This window comes from Bactrocera dorsalis, chromosome 6, assembly GCF_023373825.1.
Source record: "Bactrocera dorsalis isolate Fly_Bdor chromosome 6, ASM2337382v1, whole genome shotgun sequence".
In the NCBI taxonomy this organism is placed as follows: domain Eukaryota; kingdom Metazoa; phylum Arthropoda; class Insecta; order Diptera; family Tephritidae; genus Bactrocera; species Bactrocera dorsalis.
The window spans coordinates 27,903,531-27,923,298 of record NC_064308.1 but is presented as its reverse complement, the minus strand read 5'-3'; the positions used below and the strand labels follow the sequence as shown (position 1 = coordinate 27,923,298).

Below are 19,768 nucleotides of genomic sequence, written 5' to 3'. Positions count from 1 at the left end.
TTTTTGTAAAGAATAAGATAATTAATAATAAACTAAACGGCAAGCCGCACAGTACGGAATTACCGGAGTTTTATTCAATGATATATAATATCGTAATTGGCGCTGTCGGCTTTTGTAAGAACCAAGTTTTTGTTTGACCGCGACCGAAAATTGAACGCAAATAAAAATATGAAAAAAAAGCATTAAAAGTAAAAAATAAATATAGAAACATTAATAACTTTCCGTGATAAAATTGAAAGGTGAAACAATTCTTATTCAGCAAATAAAAATATTTAAAAAATAAAAATTTAAAAAATAAGCAAGAATTTGGAGTAAAAGTGAGGCAAGAATAACAACAACAGGGGTAGCAGCAAACTCAACAAAGACAGCAACAACATTAACAATAACAACGACACCAGTAACAGTAACAACAAAACAACAACAAAACCAGCAGCACCAACAGCAAGGTAAAATAATATTCAACTAATAATTTAACAACGACAACATTAACAACAACAACGACACCAGTAACAGTAACAACAGTAACAACAAAACAACAACAAAAGCAGCAGCACCAACAGCAAGGTAAAATAATATTCAACTAATAATTTAAGTAGTAGTTTTATTTGAAGTCATTACTTTCTTTGTAAAAAAAAAAAAAAAAAAAATAGTCAACGCAGAAATTATACTCATTAAATGTTTCAATCAATTCAAAAACAATAAAGTTAGAAAAAGAAACGAACAAACGAGAAAAGAAACAAGCTAACAGAGTTGCAATTGTTTTATAATTTTTGTTGCAAAAATAAAATAAAAATTAAAAATAAAAAATATGGCAGAGCAAATAGAAATGCTAACTCGATGCTTGGCATCTTTAACACAGATAGCTGCACAAAATGCAGCAATAAATCAACTTACAATTAGGCAAAGAGTCGAAAAAGACTTAAGATATGTATCTCCCTTTGAAGGAATTGTAAAAAAATTGCCATCTTTCATTGAAGCAGTTGACAGGGTACGAAGGGACTATGTAGGACAGGAAGAAATAGTATTCAGGGTTATTTATGATTTGAAAATTGGTGGATCAGCAAAAAATTTTTTGCAAATAAACCCACCTGAAAATTGGGAAAGTTGTAAAACTAAATTAAGGCAACATTATAGACCTACAAAAAATCAATTAATGATCACGAAAGAAATTTCGATTCTGAAAGTAAATAGTATAGCTGAATTAAGTAAAAGATTAAACGAAATCGTGGATGACATAACAGAATATAGTGCACTAAGCGAAAATGGTGACACTATGAGAGAAATTTTTTCAGGGATGCTAATTCAGCGAATAAAACAATTAGCATCAGGGACATTCGCATATACAGTGCAATCGGTCACATCATTAACGGAAATGGCGAATGAAATTTATAAATTTATTGGGTTGGATGAAGGCAATCTAAATCCTTATCTAAAAAAGGGGGAAACAACTTTCAAGCTAATACCAAAAATAATGGTGTTAATAACAAAAATTTTTATTCAGGACAATATCGTTCACAAAATCAAAATCTTTCTGAACAACAGTATCGTCCACAATCCGGACAACGTCAAATAAACCTTCATCGATAACAATCCAATCAAACAAGACAGCCTCGATGGCAAAATCGTACAAACTATTCAGAACAAGTTCGAACAAATCCAAATCATTATAATTATTCACAACAGCAAAGAAATTCAGTAAATAGTAGACAAAAAGTACAAAATAGGGGACCAGAACCCATGGACGTGGACACAATGAGTAGGAGAGGTGATCCACAAGAATCAAACACGAACGAGGAGTTTTTTACAAATTAGCCTCGGAATCATCAAACAAAATTATAATAATATTAACATTTTTTGAGAAAAAATTTTATGCTTTGGTCGACCCAGGTTCAACCATAAGTATAATGAAGAAATCGAGTTTCGAAAAATTTAAATTACCAGTGCTTGAAAGTGAAAGCACTTTGGTGAATACTTTAAACGGGATAATTAAAACGCCAAATGTTAAGGTAAAAAGCTCTTGTCCCAAAGAATTTAAATACCCGGAAAATGCAAAAATGAGATGGTTATTAATGGATTTTAATAAACCATATGATTTGTTAATAGGAAATGATTTCCTTTTTAAAAATGTTAAAACCATTGATATCGAAAAAATGACAATAATTTTGAAAAATGGTGTGAATCTTCCATTCTATATGAAAACTATGCAAGAGCAAGTTTATTCATTAGATATAAGTGAAGTAAAGAACATCAACCTCGATCATTTAAAATCAAATGAGAAAAAGGAAATCGAAAAATTATTAAAGCATTTCAATAAACTTATCTATAAAGAAGGGGACAAGCTCACAAATGCAAAAGCAATAGTTCATGAAATTAAAACAGTTACGGATCAACAAATAAACTCAAGAATTTATAGATTACCTCCAAAACATGAAGAAGAAGTAAGAAGACAAATTTCTGAATTAGAAGAGCAAGGGATAATAAGAAAAAGTCACAGTAGATATAGCTCACCTATTCTAATAATACCGAAAAATTCAGGCTAGTGGTTGATTATAGGAGGTTAAACCAATTGACTGTAGACGATAAGTATCCTCTACCGAATATCGATGGAATCTTAGATAAATTGGGCAAAGCACAGTACTTTAGCACTATAGATCTAGCAAAAGGTTACCATCAGATTTTAATGGCAGAAAGGGACATCCAGAAAACAGCTTTTGTCACTCCGGCAGGACTATATGAATACGTCCGAATGCCTTTCGGGTTGAAAAATGCCCCAGCTACTTTTCAGAGATTTATGAATGACATATTGAGGGATTATATAAATAAAATATGTGTCGTATATTTAGATGACATATTAATTTTTTCAATTTCATTAGAAGAGCACATAAACTCATTAAAAAAAATTTGTTTGAAACTACAAGAGAATAAATTAAATGTACAGGCAGATAAATGCAGTTTTCTTCAAAGAGAAACTACATTCCTAGGGCACATTTTAACAAAAGAAGGCATCAAGCCTAATCCGGATAAAATTATAGCAATTCAAAAGCTACCAATACCAAAAACCGAGAAACAGTTAAAAGGATTTTTAGGAGCAACGGGCTATTATCGAAAAGATTATTCTAAAATAGCTTACCCCATGATAAAATATTTGAAAAAGGGCAATAAAATAACCGTTAAAGATCCACAATATATTGAAAGCTTTGAAAATTTAAAAGCACTCATTTCATCTCACCCAACTCTCAAATTCCCAGAGTACGACAAAGAATTCAGTATCACAACTGATGCTAGTGACTATGCTATTGGAGCAGTGCTTTCACAGCAAGGCCAACCAGTATGCTACATTTCAAGAACTCTAAATAATCATGAGCAAAAATATTCAACTACAGACAAAGAATTTTTAGCGGTAATTTTCTCTATTACATATTTTCGACCATATATATATGGCAATAAATTTAAAATAATAACTGATCACTGTCCGATCAAATATCTTGTTAATAAATATAAAGGAAAAGAATTTTCTCAACGCCATCAGAGATGGTTATTGAAATTGCAAGAATACAACTTTGAAATACAATATTTAAATGGAAAAAATAATGTTGTAGCTGATTTCTTGAGTCGAATTGAAAACTCACCAAAAATAAAAGAAGGTAACGACAATGAATCAAACTTAGCATTGTCGGAAACAATTCATTCAGCAGATGAAGAACTGCTTGAACACTATCCAATTAAAGAAGAAATTGTAAATAAATATAAAATTCAAATTATATTAACATATAGACAAAAAGAGCAAATGCAAAGACTCCATGGAAGAAAAATAATTGAAATAAACCCAATTGATGAAAAAGAAGAGAACAAGGAAACATTAAAAAAATATATAAAAGGAAACGGAATAGTAGGAATATTTTCAGAAGTATCTGAAGCAGATTACCATAAAATACAAAAGCTACTTATTGAAATGTTTGCTCAAGATAGAAGTTTAAAATTTATAAAATGCACAAAAAGAGCCTCAGAAATAGAAGAAGAAGAAGAATTACATAAGCAAATATCACTATACCATACAAAAGAATCTATGCATAGTGGCATAAATGAAACCCATAATACATTAAAAGATAAAATATATTTTCCAAAATTCAAAGAAGAAATACAATTGATAATAAATAATTGCCAAAAATGCCAACAAATCAAATACGATAGGAAACCCATTAAACCTTAATTTCACCTAACTGAAACTCCAACCAATAAAAATGAAATACTTCATGTAGATATATTTCATTTCAATAAGCAATCATTTATAACAGTAATTGATAAATTAACAAAATTCGCAGAGGCTTACAGACAGAACCTGGAGAGCTAAAAAGACAATAATTATGGAACATTTTGCAAAATTCGGTAAACCTAAAAAAATTATTATGGATAATGAGTTTAGAGCAGAACAATTAATAAAATATTTAAATGACGAAAATGTAGAAGTCCACCACACAAAACCAAATAGCCATACAGGAAATGCAGACATTGAGAGACTGCACTCAACCCTGTTGGAAAAACTAACAGGAATTGAGGATTCTAGTCTTTCAACAGAAATGAGGATACAAATTGTTATATGCAACTATAACGATAGGTACCACTCAACTATCAAATGTTCTCCAAGGGACGCCAAAGAAAACATTTGTCCATCCATATTACAAGATAGAATAAATACAGTAAAACAGAAAACAATAGCCAAATTAAATCAAAACAGAGAAGAATATATAGAAAACAGACAAACAGGACCAATTAAAAACTACAAAAGAGTAAGGCATAAAGACCAACCATATTTCAGAATATTTCCCTTACAAAACGTCCATCCGGCAAATATAAAAAGACCAATGAAATTGGCAAACATAGAAAATCAAAATGAGAATGATGACGACTCATTCAGTCTAAGGGCATTTAATGGAGATAATAACATTTAATTTTTTTTTCCTACATATATATACATGATTTTTTTTTTACCCCAGTGGGTAAGGGGTCTTTCTAGAATATACCCATGGTAAGAGATGCCTGTCGTAAGAGGCGACTAAAATCCAATTTCATTTTTTTTAAATCAAAACTTAAAACGGTTATACATTTTTACTTTTACAGATGACGATAATAATTATTTTTTTAACAATAATCATATCATTGGTGACAGCCCTTTTGCAAATTACACCAATAATAGAAGATGCGGGGTATACAATTATACAAACAGCGGACATAGAAATAGTTAACGAAATAAGTACAGTTATACATACTATAAATCCGAACAAGATAGCAGACGTAGTTGATCAGGTTAAAGAAAATATTGAAAAACTAAATATTGAAAATAAAGAAATTTTGTTTGATGAAATAAAAAATATAAAAGCAAAAATCATATCTATAACACCAAATATCAAAACGAGAAATAAAAGAGGCTTGATAAATATAGGAGGAATAGCATATAAATGGATGTTTGGAGTCATGGATGATGATGACAGACAAGACATTTTGAACCATTTAAAAATTATTGAGGAAAATGGCCATAATGCCATTGTAAATTTAAATAAACAAATAGTAATTAAAGAACATTTAAATAGATCACTAAACTTATTAAAAGGAACTATAGACTCAGATAGGAAACAAATAATAGAAACTTTAAATATAATAAACAAAGAGGAAAATAGAATTGAACGACAAATTTTGTATAATGATGAAATGAATAAACTAAAATTCATAGAAAGTAAAGTTCAAGAAATACAAAATAATATAGCGGCGGCTAAATACAATATGGTACATCCAAGTATGTTAACTAGGGAAGAAATTGAAAAATATGAGATTGATTTTTACAAACTAAAATTATCAAAAATAGGAGTAGTAGTATACAGAAACGATACAATTATATTCGCAATTCAGATACCAAGAACATTTTTTCAAACTAAGATTCAATTAATAACCCCAATGCCAAATAGAAATAAATTACAGATTATTGAAAAAGAAAAAATCCTTATAAAAATTGGCGAAAACTATTTTGATTATGTAGAAAATAAAGCATTTAAAAATCTAAAATTGAGTAAAAGCTGCATATTTTCAAATACTTGCGAATTTAAATATAATAACAAAACATCAATACAAGAAATAAGCGATGACACAATATTAATAAGAAATGCAAAAAATGATGTAATAAAACAAAACTGCGATGACAGAAAAATTGTATTAAAAAATAACTATATAATCAAATTTGTAAATTGTAAAATGGAAATTTTAAAACAAGAATTTAAAAATAATAAAACAGAATATGAAAATATCTCGAACGGTCGACGAGTCACTTGCGGACGATGCGTCGATCGTTGAGAATATGAAACAGGAAAAAAAGATGTGTATTAGTAAATGAAACCACAAAGTTTGTGTTTAATATAACAAATTATTATAAATTATCTTTATTAATTCGTGATTACCAAAAATTACTTACTTTTTGGTTTGTGCTTGTGGTGATGCTGGTTGTGGTGGCCGGTGGACGACGTCTTGCCTCGATTCGCTCTCTAGAAAAAGTACTTTAGCCTCACTAGCAGAATCGCTTGCTAAGTGGGAGTTTTCAACGAAACCATTGCCAGTTGAGTGAAAGCTATTAACAGTTGAGTGAAAACTATTAACAGCTAACTGGCAATGGTTTGTTATGTACTCACTAGGGGTGGTAAAAAGAAGTTAGGCGCTGGCCTAAACATACCGGCCCCCTTGCGGTGAGCAACAAAAAAAAATTACATGTCCATCGACCACCATAACGATGTACAAATTTATGGCACAATATGAGTACAGCTAAATAGAAAATAGTTTAACTTCATTTATTCGTTATTATAATTATATTTTTTAAAATAACAATCCAAAAAACAATACTTATTCTAAATCGGAATGCAAAAAAAACAATAGAATAAGCTAAAAAAAAAAAACAATACTAAAATAGCTTAATTTAGTACCGGGCCGTACCCGAAAGCACCCAGCCGAATATGGAGCCCTGAGCGAGGAGCTGCCCAAACGTCTGTGGCATGACCTGTTGGGTCATGATGCGGGAGTATACATCCGCGCCGAGCACCAAGCGTATCGGCGACGACTTGTAGAAATTTGGATCCGCCAGCTTGATGTGGGTGTATGGGGCTGCTAGGTCGGAGTCCAACGTGGTGGTCGGGCTGATGCACATATAGTCGTTCATTATCCTTACATGTGTTGATATGCGGGTATTTGTCCCGTGTCTGCCTCGCAGTACTAAAAGGCAGCCTCGTTGACCGCCGATATGCGTCTGCTCTAGTTGCAATACTCTAGCTAGGTCGCGCGCAATTAGCGACGTAGGGGCGCATGCGTCTATGAGCGCCCTGATTAAATGTAGGCGTCCTCTTGCCTCGGTTTTTGTCTACCGCCGTCGGTAAAATGGCTGTCGTTGGCAGCAAGGAATGAGCCACTATGCCGGCTCGATTTGTTAGCCCGGCTCTGAAAGAGCTAGCCCGGTGCAGCTGGAGAGACCTGGTCTCCAGTCTGGCTGGGTTGTGCGCTTGGCGACGACGCAGACGGCGTTTGTGCGCGCGACGTTCGTGTTGAAGAAGGGGGCGGAAAGTCCGGGTTTCCGTTTCCTCTCGCTGTGATGGGCGGAAAGGCCGTGTTTCCACTCCGGTTTCAAGGAGTTCTCCCTCCTCCGGTTCTGGTTGGAGAGGCCTAGTCTCCGTTCCAGGGTCTGATGCATCGATGGAGAGAGCATCATCGGAACTTATTTGTTCGCTCCATGATTGGTTTTGAGGCACTGCGGGGCGGCGACGGGTATTTTCCCCGATGTGGAGCATCGTGTGGTGCTTTTCGTTGCAGCGCCGGCACCGTGCGTCGCTGGAGCAGTTCGCTGACCGGTGGTTGACCGCAAGGCAATTTATACAGTATTTACCTATGAGTGCCTCCCGTAGGCGCTCCTCCGGTGTCTTGGCCCGGAAGGACGAGCAGAGCCGCAATGGATGCTTTCCCTTGCACAGCGTGCAAGAAAGCGGGTACCGGTTTGGGTGTAGCGCCGCGGTTTTCTTCAAGGTACTGTAGCGAGTCATCTTCCTGAAATTAATCTGTTGACGATTTTGTGTTGTTTGGTTTTGAATATCATCTAAAACTGATTGGGTGGCGAGAAAAAGTGCATAAATTATATTATATATATTGCATAGTGTGGAGGCGGCCTTATGTGGTGTGAACTGCCTTACATTACCATAGTGTGTAGGCGGCCTTATGTGGTGTGAACTGCCTTACCTTACCATAGTGTTGCAAATAATAATTAAATAAAAAACATTTTTGCTATTAGCATCAAATTCATGTTATCGTTATTGTTTTATTTGTCGTATGTTTTCGACAAAGTGGCCTGCCACCAAAGAAAATGTTAAATACAATTTGGTTTAATAATTATTTTCAATTCCTACTTGTCAATAAAGTACCTCTTGCTCAGTAAGTTCAAGGGCAATGCATACATGTACTGCTGTAGAAGGAGACTTTCGTTATTTGCTAGCAAAACATATTTTTCAAATATGGTATTTGCAATAAAAATTGAATTCATTCTTGTAAAATTTTTAAGGCGAATTAAAAAACTAAAGGCATGGCATCACCTTATGTCATGAATGAACTTTTTAAGGCGAAATAAAAACTGACGGCATGGCATCACCGTATGTCATGAATGACATTTTTAATTATTGGTAATTTGCAACACGTGCACGGATCCGGTAGCCGAAAAGGGTAAGTCTTAATTAAATTTACATATTTATTCAAATATTTTCTTTTTCTTACAGCTTTACGGAATAAAACTGCTTTTTGCACGCAAGCAGGGTGGTCTCGGCGATTTGTCTATTCCATTGTTGGCCGATAAATACATGAAGTGACTACGGTGTGTTGGATGAAGAAGCCGGCAAACGTTTCCAACCTGTGCACGATTTGCGTGGAATTTGGGGCACGCATGATTACAATTAACGGCAAACAAGTTATACAATAGCATTGGCGGTAGTTAAGTATCGCAAGCCTGGGAAAATGTGGATCGGCAGAGGACAAATTTTGGCAGCAGAAAAGGTAAGTAAGTGAACATAATGAAATTTGCATATTTATTAAAGTATTCTCCTTTATTTTCAGACTCGTGCGCATGCTCTTCTTGCAGTGAAGCAACTGATCGTTGGTGTCAACAAGATGCATTCGTCTGAACCACCATACAGTGAGGCTGGTTATGGGGAAATCCAGAAGGAAGTATCCTCATCCATCAAGAAGCTCGGTTACAATCCAGCTGCTGTTGCATTCGTGCCAATCGCTGGCTTGGCATGGTGATAACGTGTTGGAAGCATCCACCAATGGTACAAAGGATGGAAGGTTGAACGTAAGGAAGACAATGCTGAAGGTAAGACACTTGCAGTGTTAAGTCCTCGTAATGTATCTGTGTAATGTTGCAAAGTTGTAATGTAATTCGTCATACGTAATACTTGATGTCAGTTGCTGAACCCAAGTGCAAGTATTGAATATCTATTTTTTTCTGCGAAGCCAATATGCTTTTCCATTTAATTGCTTCATTTGCATTACTTATGCAAGCGTTGCAAATGTATGTTACTCTATTATTAACGTACATTTCCATGCTTATGTTTAGCTATTAAAAGGTGAAACAATATAGCATGAGAAAGTACATAACTAAATATTTAACATTTTGGCCGATTACAATTAAATTGAATAAAAATTACGAAAAAAAAAACTATTAATGAGTAGAAATGTGCGAATACACTGAAAATAAATTGTGTGAAGAATGTGATTTAAGATTTTAAGAGAATTAAATAAAATCAATGAAAATATATATAATACAAAAAAATAAAAAAATTTATTTGAAGATGCGTACATACAGCTGCGTTGGGGGAAATGCAAACGAAATATTTCAAAATTGCAAATAAAGGCAATAAAAAAATATGTAAAACTTAATTTTTTTTTTTTTATTTCAAAGTGAAATCTGTTTATTTTTAATGCATACGTGCACAATTAATTGGAACAACATAAATTCGTTTCTTCTTTTTTTTTTTTGAAGATTTTCTGTCAGATCGTAGTAAGTGTGTCGGAAAGCTAGGCTTCCGATGTGGGTGGGGAACGGTTGTGTTGAGTAGGGTGTGCATCCACGTTTTCCTCCTTGTAGGGTGGTAGTAAGACCAATTTGGCAAGCGGTCTTGTAACTTGGCCTTTTTCAGTAATAATGTCAACTACTCGCACTCGGGTATCAACACCTGGGTGTATATTGACAATCCTACCCAATCTCCACTCGTTCGGTGACAAATTGTCTTCCTTGATGACGACAAGGTCACCTGTCTTTAAATTTGTTTTGGAATGTTTCCACTTAATACGCTTCTGCATCTCATTCAGGTATTCGGTTTTCCACCGTTTGCAGAAGGATTGATGTAAGGCCTTAAGTTTTTGCCATCTATTTACGACAGAGGCACTGCTTTCATTTATATCCGGTTCTGGTGGGGCCATCAGATGTCCGCCGACCAAAAAATGTCCTGGAGTAAGTGGCTCCAAATCAGTAGGTTCGTTTGAGGCTGGGCTTAATGGTCGCGAATTAAGGCAAGACTCAATTCGGCATAAGAGTGTGTTAAACTCTTCAAGAGTGTATTTTTGCCCAGACGCAATCTTGCGGAAATGACTCTTAAAGCTTTTCACACCTGCTTCCCAAAGTCCGCCCATATGAGGAGCTGCAGCAGGTATGAAATGCCATGTAAGAGCTTGGTGGCTATACTTTGAGATAGCATTGTTGCGAGCATCGGCTATGAAGGCTTTAAGTTCGGACCTTAGGGATCTCGATGCTCCAACGAAGTTTGTACCATTGTCAGAATAAATATTCTTAGGGCAACCTCTTCTAGAAACGAATCTAGAGAGAGCTGCTAAAAATGACTGTGTTGATAAATCGGTAGTGGCCTCCAGGTGGATGGCCCTTGTTGTAAAACAGACAAACAGACAGACATACCCTTTGGATACACGGCATCCTCTTCCACGGTAGCTTTTTATTTCGAACGGACCCGCGAAATCTACCCCCGTATTCGTAAAAGCGCGTGAAAATGTGGATCGTTCGGACGGAAGTGCACCCATAAGTTGCGTCTGAGCGCGTTTTTTGAAGATCGTGCACGTCTTGCAGTTATGGATGATGGATCGGATCAAGTTTTTCACCCTGGAATCCAATACTGAGCCCGCGTTAGCCGTAATATCAGCTGATTTTCTCCATGCAAAGAGACTTGATGAATAAACTGGATTATTAGACGAGACAATACGCAGTTGTATGGAAGGATAATTGGATGGCGCTCATTGTATGACAAGTCGAGAGACGCACCGAGACGGCCACCAGTTCTCATCACTTGATCTTTATCGAGGAATAGATTAAGAGAGAGGATTTCACTTTTTACATCGATGGGCTTACCGGATTTCAAACAACCATACTCTTGACCATATTTCTGCTTCTGCGTATTTATTATCAAACGCCTTGTCGTTGCTTTAATTTCTTCGGATGAAATTAAGCAAGACTTTTGTTGAAAAGAAGCCTTTGTGTTTGGATGAGTTCTTTGAGAGAATCTCATAACGTATGATAACACTCTCAAAGCTCTCGGCAAACTCGAAAAACGGTCAATGATGTCGTTAGAATCCCCCTGTATTGTTGTACAAGCATGTACACGTACCTGTTTTTCCTCTATTGTCGTCTCGTAGTCATTTGGTCGTAATGGCCATTTGGATTGATCTTCTTGCAGCCAAGAAAGTCCCTGCCACCACAAGGTGTTTTCCACCAAATCCTGTGCCATAAGTCCCCGACTGGCTAAGTCTGCAGGGTTAGATCCTGAATCGACATGATTCCAATTTGCGTTGCCAACCTTGTCTATAATCTTTGTCACTCGATGGGATACAAACGTTCACCATGAACATGGTGGCTTGCAAATGCATGCGAGAACAATGGTCGAATCCGTCCATAGTTTAAGTTTAAGATGAGTCAGCTCCAGGTTGTTGACGACAGATTCAACTGTTTCGGCCAGTAATACAACCTCGTCCCATGGTGTTCCTTCCAACCAAATATGTTGCATTATCATTTTGGCTGTGACGATTATCGGTGCTAGCCATCCTAATGGGTCAAACAGTTTGGCGATATCTGAGAGGATAGCTCTCTTTGTATATGATTCTGGGCTGAGTATAGGTTTTGTTTTAAAATAGAAGAAGTCAGTGTGCGCATTCCACCTTATCCCAAGAGCCTTGACATCACTTGTGTCTTCGAAGTCTAAAAACTCTTTGTTTAGCAAGTGGTCTTTTGGAAGGCCTTGTAAAATTCTTCCACAGTTGGCTGTCCATTTTCTTAATGGGAAACCTGCCGACTCCAATGCTGTTCTAATCTCATTCCTAGCTTTAATTGCAGCTTCTATAGAGTGTCCACCTGCTAAGACATCATCAACATACATGCACTTCCTGAGTATGTTTGAGGCTACTGGTAGTGAGCTTTCAACGTCGTCAGCTAATTGGAGTAACGTCCTTATTGCCAGATAAGGAGCGCAGTTGATTCCGAACGTCACCGTCTTCAATTCAAAAATATTGGTTTGTTCGGTCGGATGGTTGCGGAAAACGATTCGCTGGTACTTCGTTTGATCAGCTTTCAACAGGATTTGGCGATACATCTTCTCAATATCGCTATTGAAGACATATTTAAATAAACGCCATCGCAGAATTAAGATAGTCAGATCTGCCTGAAGAACTGGCCCGGGGAGAAGGATGTCATTCAGCGAAGTGCCGTTTGAAGTCGCTTGCGATGCATTGAACACCACACGCACCTTTGTCGATGTGCTCTCTTCCTTCTTTACGGCGTGGTGAGGCAGGTAATAGTTGTTACTAGAGTCGGCCGTTTGATTGGTATGTATCTTTGCCATATGACCCAGCTCAACATATTCATTTAATACCCTGTTGTATTCTTTTTGCAGGTTTTCGTCTCTTGACAGCCGAGCTTCATTTCGATAAAACTGGGAGTACGCAATCTTTAAGGAACTACCTAGACTAATGTTGACCGGATAGTCTTTCCTGAATGGTAGCGATACAACGTACTTCCCGTCTTCACTTCGCTTCGTTGTCTTCTTATAGAGCTTTTCGCAATACCTGTCCTCCTCGCTTAACTTCTTTTCCTTGGAGATTTCTTCCAATTCCCATAACGAAGCTAACTGTTTTTCCAGCGATATTTCGTTATAATACGAGACGCAAGTGTTGGTTGGCTTAATTGTATTAGCACGCCCTGTGACTATCCAACCGAACACTGTCTCTTGCGCAAGAAGTGATCCCAGCACGTTCTTGCGTATGCCATCCAGCATAATCTGGGGATAGACGTCACCACCGAGTATGACGTCCACGGGTTCATTGACGAAGAACCTCTTATCCGCCAACGTGAGATCTGGGAAAGCCTGCCGCGTTAGTGCGCTAATATGGCAAGTCGGCAAGTTTCCCGTCAATTTCGGCAGAACCATCATGTTCGTTGTGATCGATATAAGTGGGTCAATTGGTGATCGCAACTCGACACAACATGCTTCCTTCACTTGCGCAGATACAGTGTTGTTGATGCCTGACACCTGGGCATTTATCTTCCTCACTGGCAAGTTGATTCTGCGCTTCAGCCTTTCTGTGATGAAAGAGCACTCTGACCCGGAGTCGATGAGTGCTCTTGCGGCATAAGTAACGCCGCTGTAATTTATATTTATTTGTGCCGTTCCTAACAAGACACCTTTGTCGCTGTTAGCGAAGCACGACTGTACTTGAGTCGTTGGCTTGCCTTTCGTCTTGTTGAAGTTGCGCTTCTGTTGCGCTTGCCTGGACGCAGACGGAATCTCGTCCGATGGCGTAGATGAGCCTCTTTGGCTGCTAGGCTGCACTGTCCTCAGATGTAGGAGTGTGTGATGCCTCGCGTGGCACGTGCTGCAGTTGAATGCACTGGTGCATTGCGACACTAAATGCCCAAAGCCGAGGCAATTGATGCGGCGATTGTTGCGCTTAGCGAACTTGATCCTGTCCGCTGGTGCCATGTTAAGAAACATGGGGCAAGATCTTAATTTTTGATCTGCGCTTTTGCACATCAGACAGGTTGACTTCTCAACGCTTACTTGGAAGGCGCCGAGTCTGTTCTGATGGCTATTGTTGTGGTATTTATTCTGTGTGGGTGCACTGACAGGCTTTACAGAATTGGACGATTTCTTGACACGTTCTATTGACTCCAAATCACGGTATCTATCCGTGAGGAAGTTGTCCAATTCCTCCCACTTCGATGTCTTGGTCTTGTTCTTTACAGACTGTTCCCACAGGGCCAATGTTGCCTGTGGCAGTCTCTTGGAACATATGTGGATTATGATTGGGTCCCAGTTCCCAATGTCCACTTTATTGGCTGTCAGGCAGGAGATGCAGCTGTTGATCTCCCGCTGTAGCCATTTTATTGAGCTCGAACACTCTTTATCGATTGAGGGCAAGTCGAGCAGTATGTCGACTTGGGTTTCGACTAGTATACGCTCATTTTCGTACATGTCAGTCAAACCCTTCCATGCCATTGCAAACCCATCATTTGTTAGCGGGCATTTTGATACGATAACCTTCGCCTCCCCTTGTGTCTTTTTATTGAGATGGTATAATTTCTCAACAGGTGACAGGCGCTTGCTTTTGATGTATACGGCCGTGAACATATCCCGGAATGTTGGCCATGAAAGGTAGTCCCCTTTGAAAACATCCGTATCGCAAGGCGGAAGGGAGTGGTTATTGTCTACCTCAACAGATTTTTCTGTGTCTTTGGGGGTTGAGAGGATCTCAGACATATCCTTCATTGCCCCCATGCAACGTATATAGCATTGCCCACCTAGCTTGAATTTTTTTTAATAAGGGCATAGTCCTTTGAGGACATGTCCCCTTTGCTGTTGAGGTCGTCATGGGCAGCTTTCGCTTTGCACCACATCTCTCTCAGCTCGTCTTGTTGCATCACAAGAGCGTTCTTTGAGATGTCCTTTGATGCAGCACTGAATTCGGACTCGTATTCGACAACGTAGTCCACTAGGCGCATGAAAGCTTCCATAGTTTTGGTATAAGGGACAAGAAGAATTGAAAATTCAAATTTAAATTTATAGGAATATAGGAATACTCAAGACTGAGCAGACTTTGGCTTAAAGAATATGGGAATTGCTTTGAAAATAGTTCCCCACTATTGTAAATTTTTATTTGCAGCACACCACTGCCAACCAAACACGAAAATAGAAAAGAGAAAATTTTTGAATGTTTTAGCCGATATCGCAATATATCTGGCTGGAATAATATCTGATTTATTGGATGTATGTCAGCAACAAAATTTTTTTAACTATTTATTTGCAGCACACCACTGCCAACCAAACACGAAAATAGAAAAAAGAAAATTTTTGAATGTTTTAGCCGATATCGCAATATATCTGGCTGGAATAATATCTGATTTATTGGATGTATGTCAGCAACAAAAAATTTTTAACTAAAGTAGCCGATATCGCAATATATCTGGCTTAGTGTACTTTATTTAATATACGTGAGTTGCAGCATACCACTGCCAACCCAAAAAAAAACGAGAATATATTGTAGTCGTACGTAAGTATGTATATATATGCCACAATTTATATGGATCGCCACCCAAGATGTGCCAACGAAAATCAATTTGTTAAAAGAAAGTGTTTGAAAGTGAAAAAAGTGAAAAAAGTGCAGTGTCTCAGTGAAAAAAAAGAAACAAAAACAGAAATTTCTTGAACAAATAGAGAAAAAATCAAAAAAATCAGTGCCGTAAGTGATATGTCAAAAAGATATTATCGCACAAAATCAAAAAATTGAAAAAATCAAAAATTAGTGCCGTAAGTGATATGTGAAAAGAATATTACCGCACAAAATCAAAAAATTGAAAAAATCGAAAATTAGTGTCGTAAGTGATATGTATATGAAAAAATATACGAGAAAAAATATTACCGTACAAAATCAAAAAATTGAAAAAATCGAAAATTAGTGCCGTAAGTGATATGTATATGAAAAAATATACGAGAAAAAATATTACCGCACAAAATCCGGTAAACGTAACCGTGCACTTACGGATTATTTTGCTTTTGTAATTATCCCACTGAAACACTAAAAACACTATTCACTTTTCTTGTATAAACGATTTATGATTGTCACCAATAAAATAAGAAACAACTCTTTTATTTTATTTTTTTTTTTTTTTTAACGATTTGTGTCCAAGTGATATTAAAGCAATCACGTACCTGGTTTGCTTGCGTTGGTGTGAAGTGTATTGTGTTCTTTGGTGGCAGGTCACTTTCTGTTAAAAAAAGAATTGCTGGTGTGCAGCGCCTTGTGAATTCCAATTGTTGGTGATGAGACAACTTGCTTGCTGATTTGCAGCGCCTCGTGAATTCCAATTGTTATGGTGTGGTCAACTTGCTTGTTTATGAAATAATAGTTGATTAATATCCGGCTCGAAGGACCATGAATATATCTCGAACGGTCGACGAGTCACTTGCGGACGATGCGTCGATCGTTGAGAATATGAAACAGGAAAAAAAAGATGTGTATTAGTAAATGAAACCACAAAGTTTGTGTTTAATATAACAAATTATTATAAATTATCTTTATTAATTCGTGATTACCAAAAATTACTTACTTTATGGTTTGTGCTTGTGGTGATGCTGGTTGTGGTGGCCGGTGAACGACGTCTTGCCTCGATTCGCTCTCTAGAAAAAGTACTTTAGCCTCACTAGCAGAATCGCTTGCTAAGTGGGAGTTTTCAAGGAAACCATTGCCAGTTGAGTGAAAGCTATTAACAGTTGAGTGAAAACTATTAACAGCTAACTGGCAATGGTTTGTTATGTACTCACTAGGGGTGGTAAAAAGAAGTTAGGCGCTGGCCTAAACAGAATATATTCATACAATTATATACCCTGCCGAAAAATTAAACCAAAGCTACACACCAAAATTAACATTCAATGATATTACAATAAAAAATATAGAAAACACAAAAGAAATTGCAGAACTAAAATACCATAAAAATGTATCATATGGTATTAATATAACATTGATAATCATTGTAATGGTAGTAGTAGCAATCCTAGTAATAATATTAAAGAAAAAAACAACAAAAATAAAAATTGTAAATACAAGAACTCAGGAGAGTTCAAACAGTAACGCTGGGGGAGTTGCGTCGTCAAACGACTCCACCACTGTCAAAAAAAGACAAGTATTTTTTAAGTATTTTTTATTCCTATAAAATCTGAAGATTCAACTACATACATGCATATTAACATGCATAAATATATAATATGCATAAGCAAGCAAGAAATCAAATACAATTGTTTTTATTTGATATGTTTATTTAAGATATGCCGGGTCGTTGATGCTGAGGAATGTCAAGTCAGCACAACGGCTTCAAGTAAATTTAGCAAATAAGATTTTTATAAAGAATAAGATAATTAATAATAAACTAAACGGCAAGCCACACAGTACGGAATTACCGGAGTTTTATTCAAAGATATATAATATCGTAATTCGCGCGACAACTGGAGAGTTACTTTCCTAAAATGTTTAACAAAATACATTTCGTTTAAGTCCATATTTAATAAAAGAACACATTTTATTTTTATTTTCTGTTGCTTCAAACTTTTTAAACACAAATACTATTAAATTGTAATATTAAACATTTGTATTAAAATAATAAAATACATTCTATATAAGATACTTACCCTAATAATACATAGTTTGTTCGAAAAGTAATAGAACTGAGTGGATTTAAAAAAATATATCGCTACAATTCTTAAAAACCTTTCAAAATAGGCTCGTTCTGTGTCGGTGCAGCGCTGCCAGTGCGATTTCCAAGCACGGAAGGCATTCTCCGGAATAGCCTTGAGAGTCGAGGTGCATGCTGCTTTAATGCCCTCGGTCGTCTCAAAATGCTTGGCTTTCATCGGCCTTTTCAGGAAAGGAAACAAATAAGTCCGGATGACCACATCTGGGCTGTAGGGCGGCTGCGGAAGCGTTGGGATGTCGGCCTTGGTAAGGTCGAGTCGGGGCGTTTTCGTGGTGCAACTTCGATGTCGTGTCGGACCCGATTAACCCTTCATTAGAGTCTCTTGAAGACTTCCATGCAAAGCTTGGCGTTGACAGTTTGCCCAGGAGGAACGAGTTCATGGTGGACAATGCCTTTGATGTAAAAAAGACAATGAGAATCGTTTCACACAGAATTTAATCGCGTACCTCTGTTCCAACGAACGCCGCATTTTCGACTTGCACCACTGACAGAAACACGTCGCACGAAAACGTTTGTCCTGACTCTCCAGGTGCTACTTAATCCAATCCGTGCGCGTACGCTCTGTAGTACAGTCATGGCGGAAGGAAATCAGTCCTATTACGTTCCGGACACTATTTATAATACTCACCTTAGTTGTATAACATAATGTAACTAAATGAATTATGCGTACCCCATTTTAGTAAATATATACTTACGTTACAACAAGTCTGCACTGCTATCTTTCGATTTAGATAAAGCGATTAATGAACTATAATAAAGAATTCAATTGTATTGAAACCGCAATCGCCCACGCTTGTTTATTTAATTCGTCAGTCAAAAAAAAACGGAATGTAAAGAAAAAGTATGAACAAATTGATTTAAAAAATATTGTTCAAAAATACCTACATAAATAAATATTGCTGTCAAAGTGAAAAATGATAATAGAGAGGAACAGATATAAGCAGTGTTAGTTAACTAAAAAGAAAACAAAATACATGAAACCCCATATTAAATAATTAAACAGTAATCGACGAGCACTCGCGCCCACCCAATTCGTAGCAATAGAAGCTACTGACACGGCCAAACTCTTTTCTTCCTATTCCTGCTTTGCCATTTGTCGTGCCATTAACGTCGGGGTAAGGTTTTCATGGTAAAAAAATACTTGTTTTGTGAATTTATTTCTATTTTTTACGTTATTGAGCACACTTTTGACAATATATGGTAATTTTCATACACTTGCAACCAGTTGCTACAGAGTATTATAGTTTTGTTCACCTGGCGGTATAACGTATCACCTAAAACTAATCGAGACAGATAGAGGGTTAGGTATATAAAATATGTATAAATTATCAGGATGGCGAGAAAAGTTGAAATCCGTCCGTCCGTCCGTGCAAGCTGTAACTTGAGTAAAAATTGAGATATCTTGATGAAACTTAGTATGTGAGTTCCTTAGTATAAAACACAATTCGAGTTCGTAGATGGGCGTAATCGGTCCACTGCCAAGCCCACAAATCGCCATTGACCGAAAACATATAAATTGCCATAACTAAGTACTAAATTAAGATATGAAGCTGTAATTTTATATAGAGGATCGCAGTAGCAAGGGGGACCTGTAGATAAAAAAATTTAAAAAGGTAGGCGTGGTCACGCCCCCTTATATGTTTAATGTGTATATCTCCTAAACTAGATAAGCTACAACAACCAAAAAATTAATGATATTTTTCAAAATTACTAAAGCGCTATAAATCAATAATTGAATACGCCGGAAACGTAAAGATAGTATTACAAGGTATTACAGGGACGTGGTAAAAATTGGACGGTGGGCGTGACACCGCCCACTTTTTGGTGAAATCCCATATCTCGGAACCCGACTGACTGATTTCGACAAAATTTGAAATGTGGCATTCTTTTCAAATTCCTATGTCACTCTGTGAAAGCAATTGAAATCAGACAATAACCACGCCTACTTCCGTTATA

The 19,768-nt window shown here is 36.8% G+C and overlaps 2 protein-coding genes across 2 annotated transcripts in view; both read right to left on the bottom strand.

The window, feature by feature from the left end:
* LOC105224889 (ankyrin-3) overlaps positions 1–19,768 on the bottom strand; it is a 610,175-nt gene that overhangs the window by 388,721 nt on the left and 201,686 nt on the right. The window lies entirely within an intron of this gene.
* LOC125779715 (uncharacterized) lies at positions 11,913–14,834 on the bottom strand. The gene has a single exon (XM_049460988.1). It carries the CDS (start codon positions 14,832–14,834, stop codon positions 11,913–11,915), a length of 2,922 nt encoding a protein of 973 aa, XP_049316945.1.

Bases quoted from the DNA above. Each gene is read 5' to 3' on its own strand.
- LOC125779715 (XM_049460988.1), bottom strand. From the start codon at position 14,834: ATGAAGGATATGTCTGAGATCCTCTCAACCCCCAAAGACACAGAAAAA.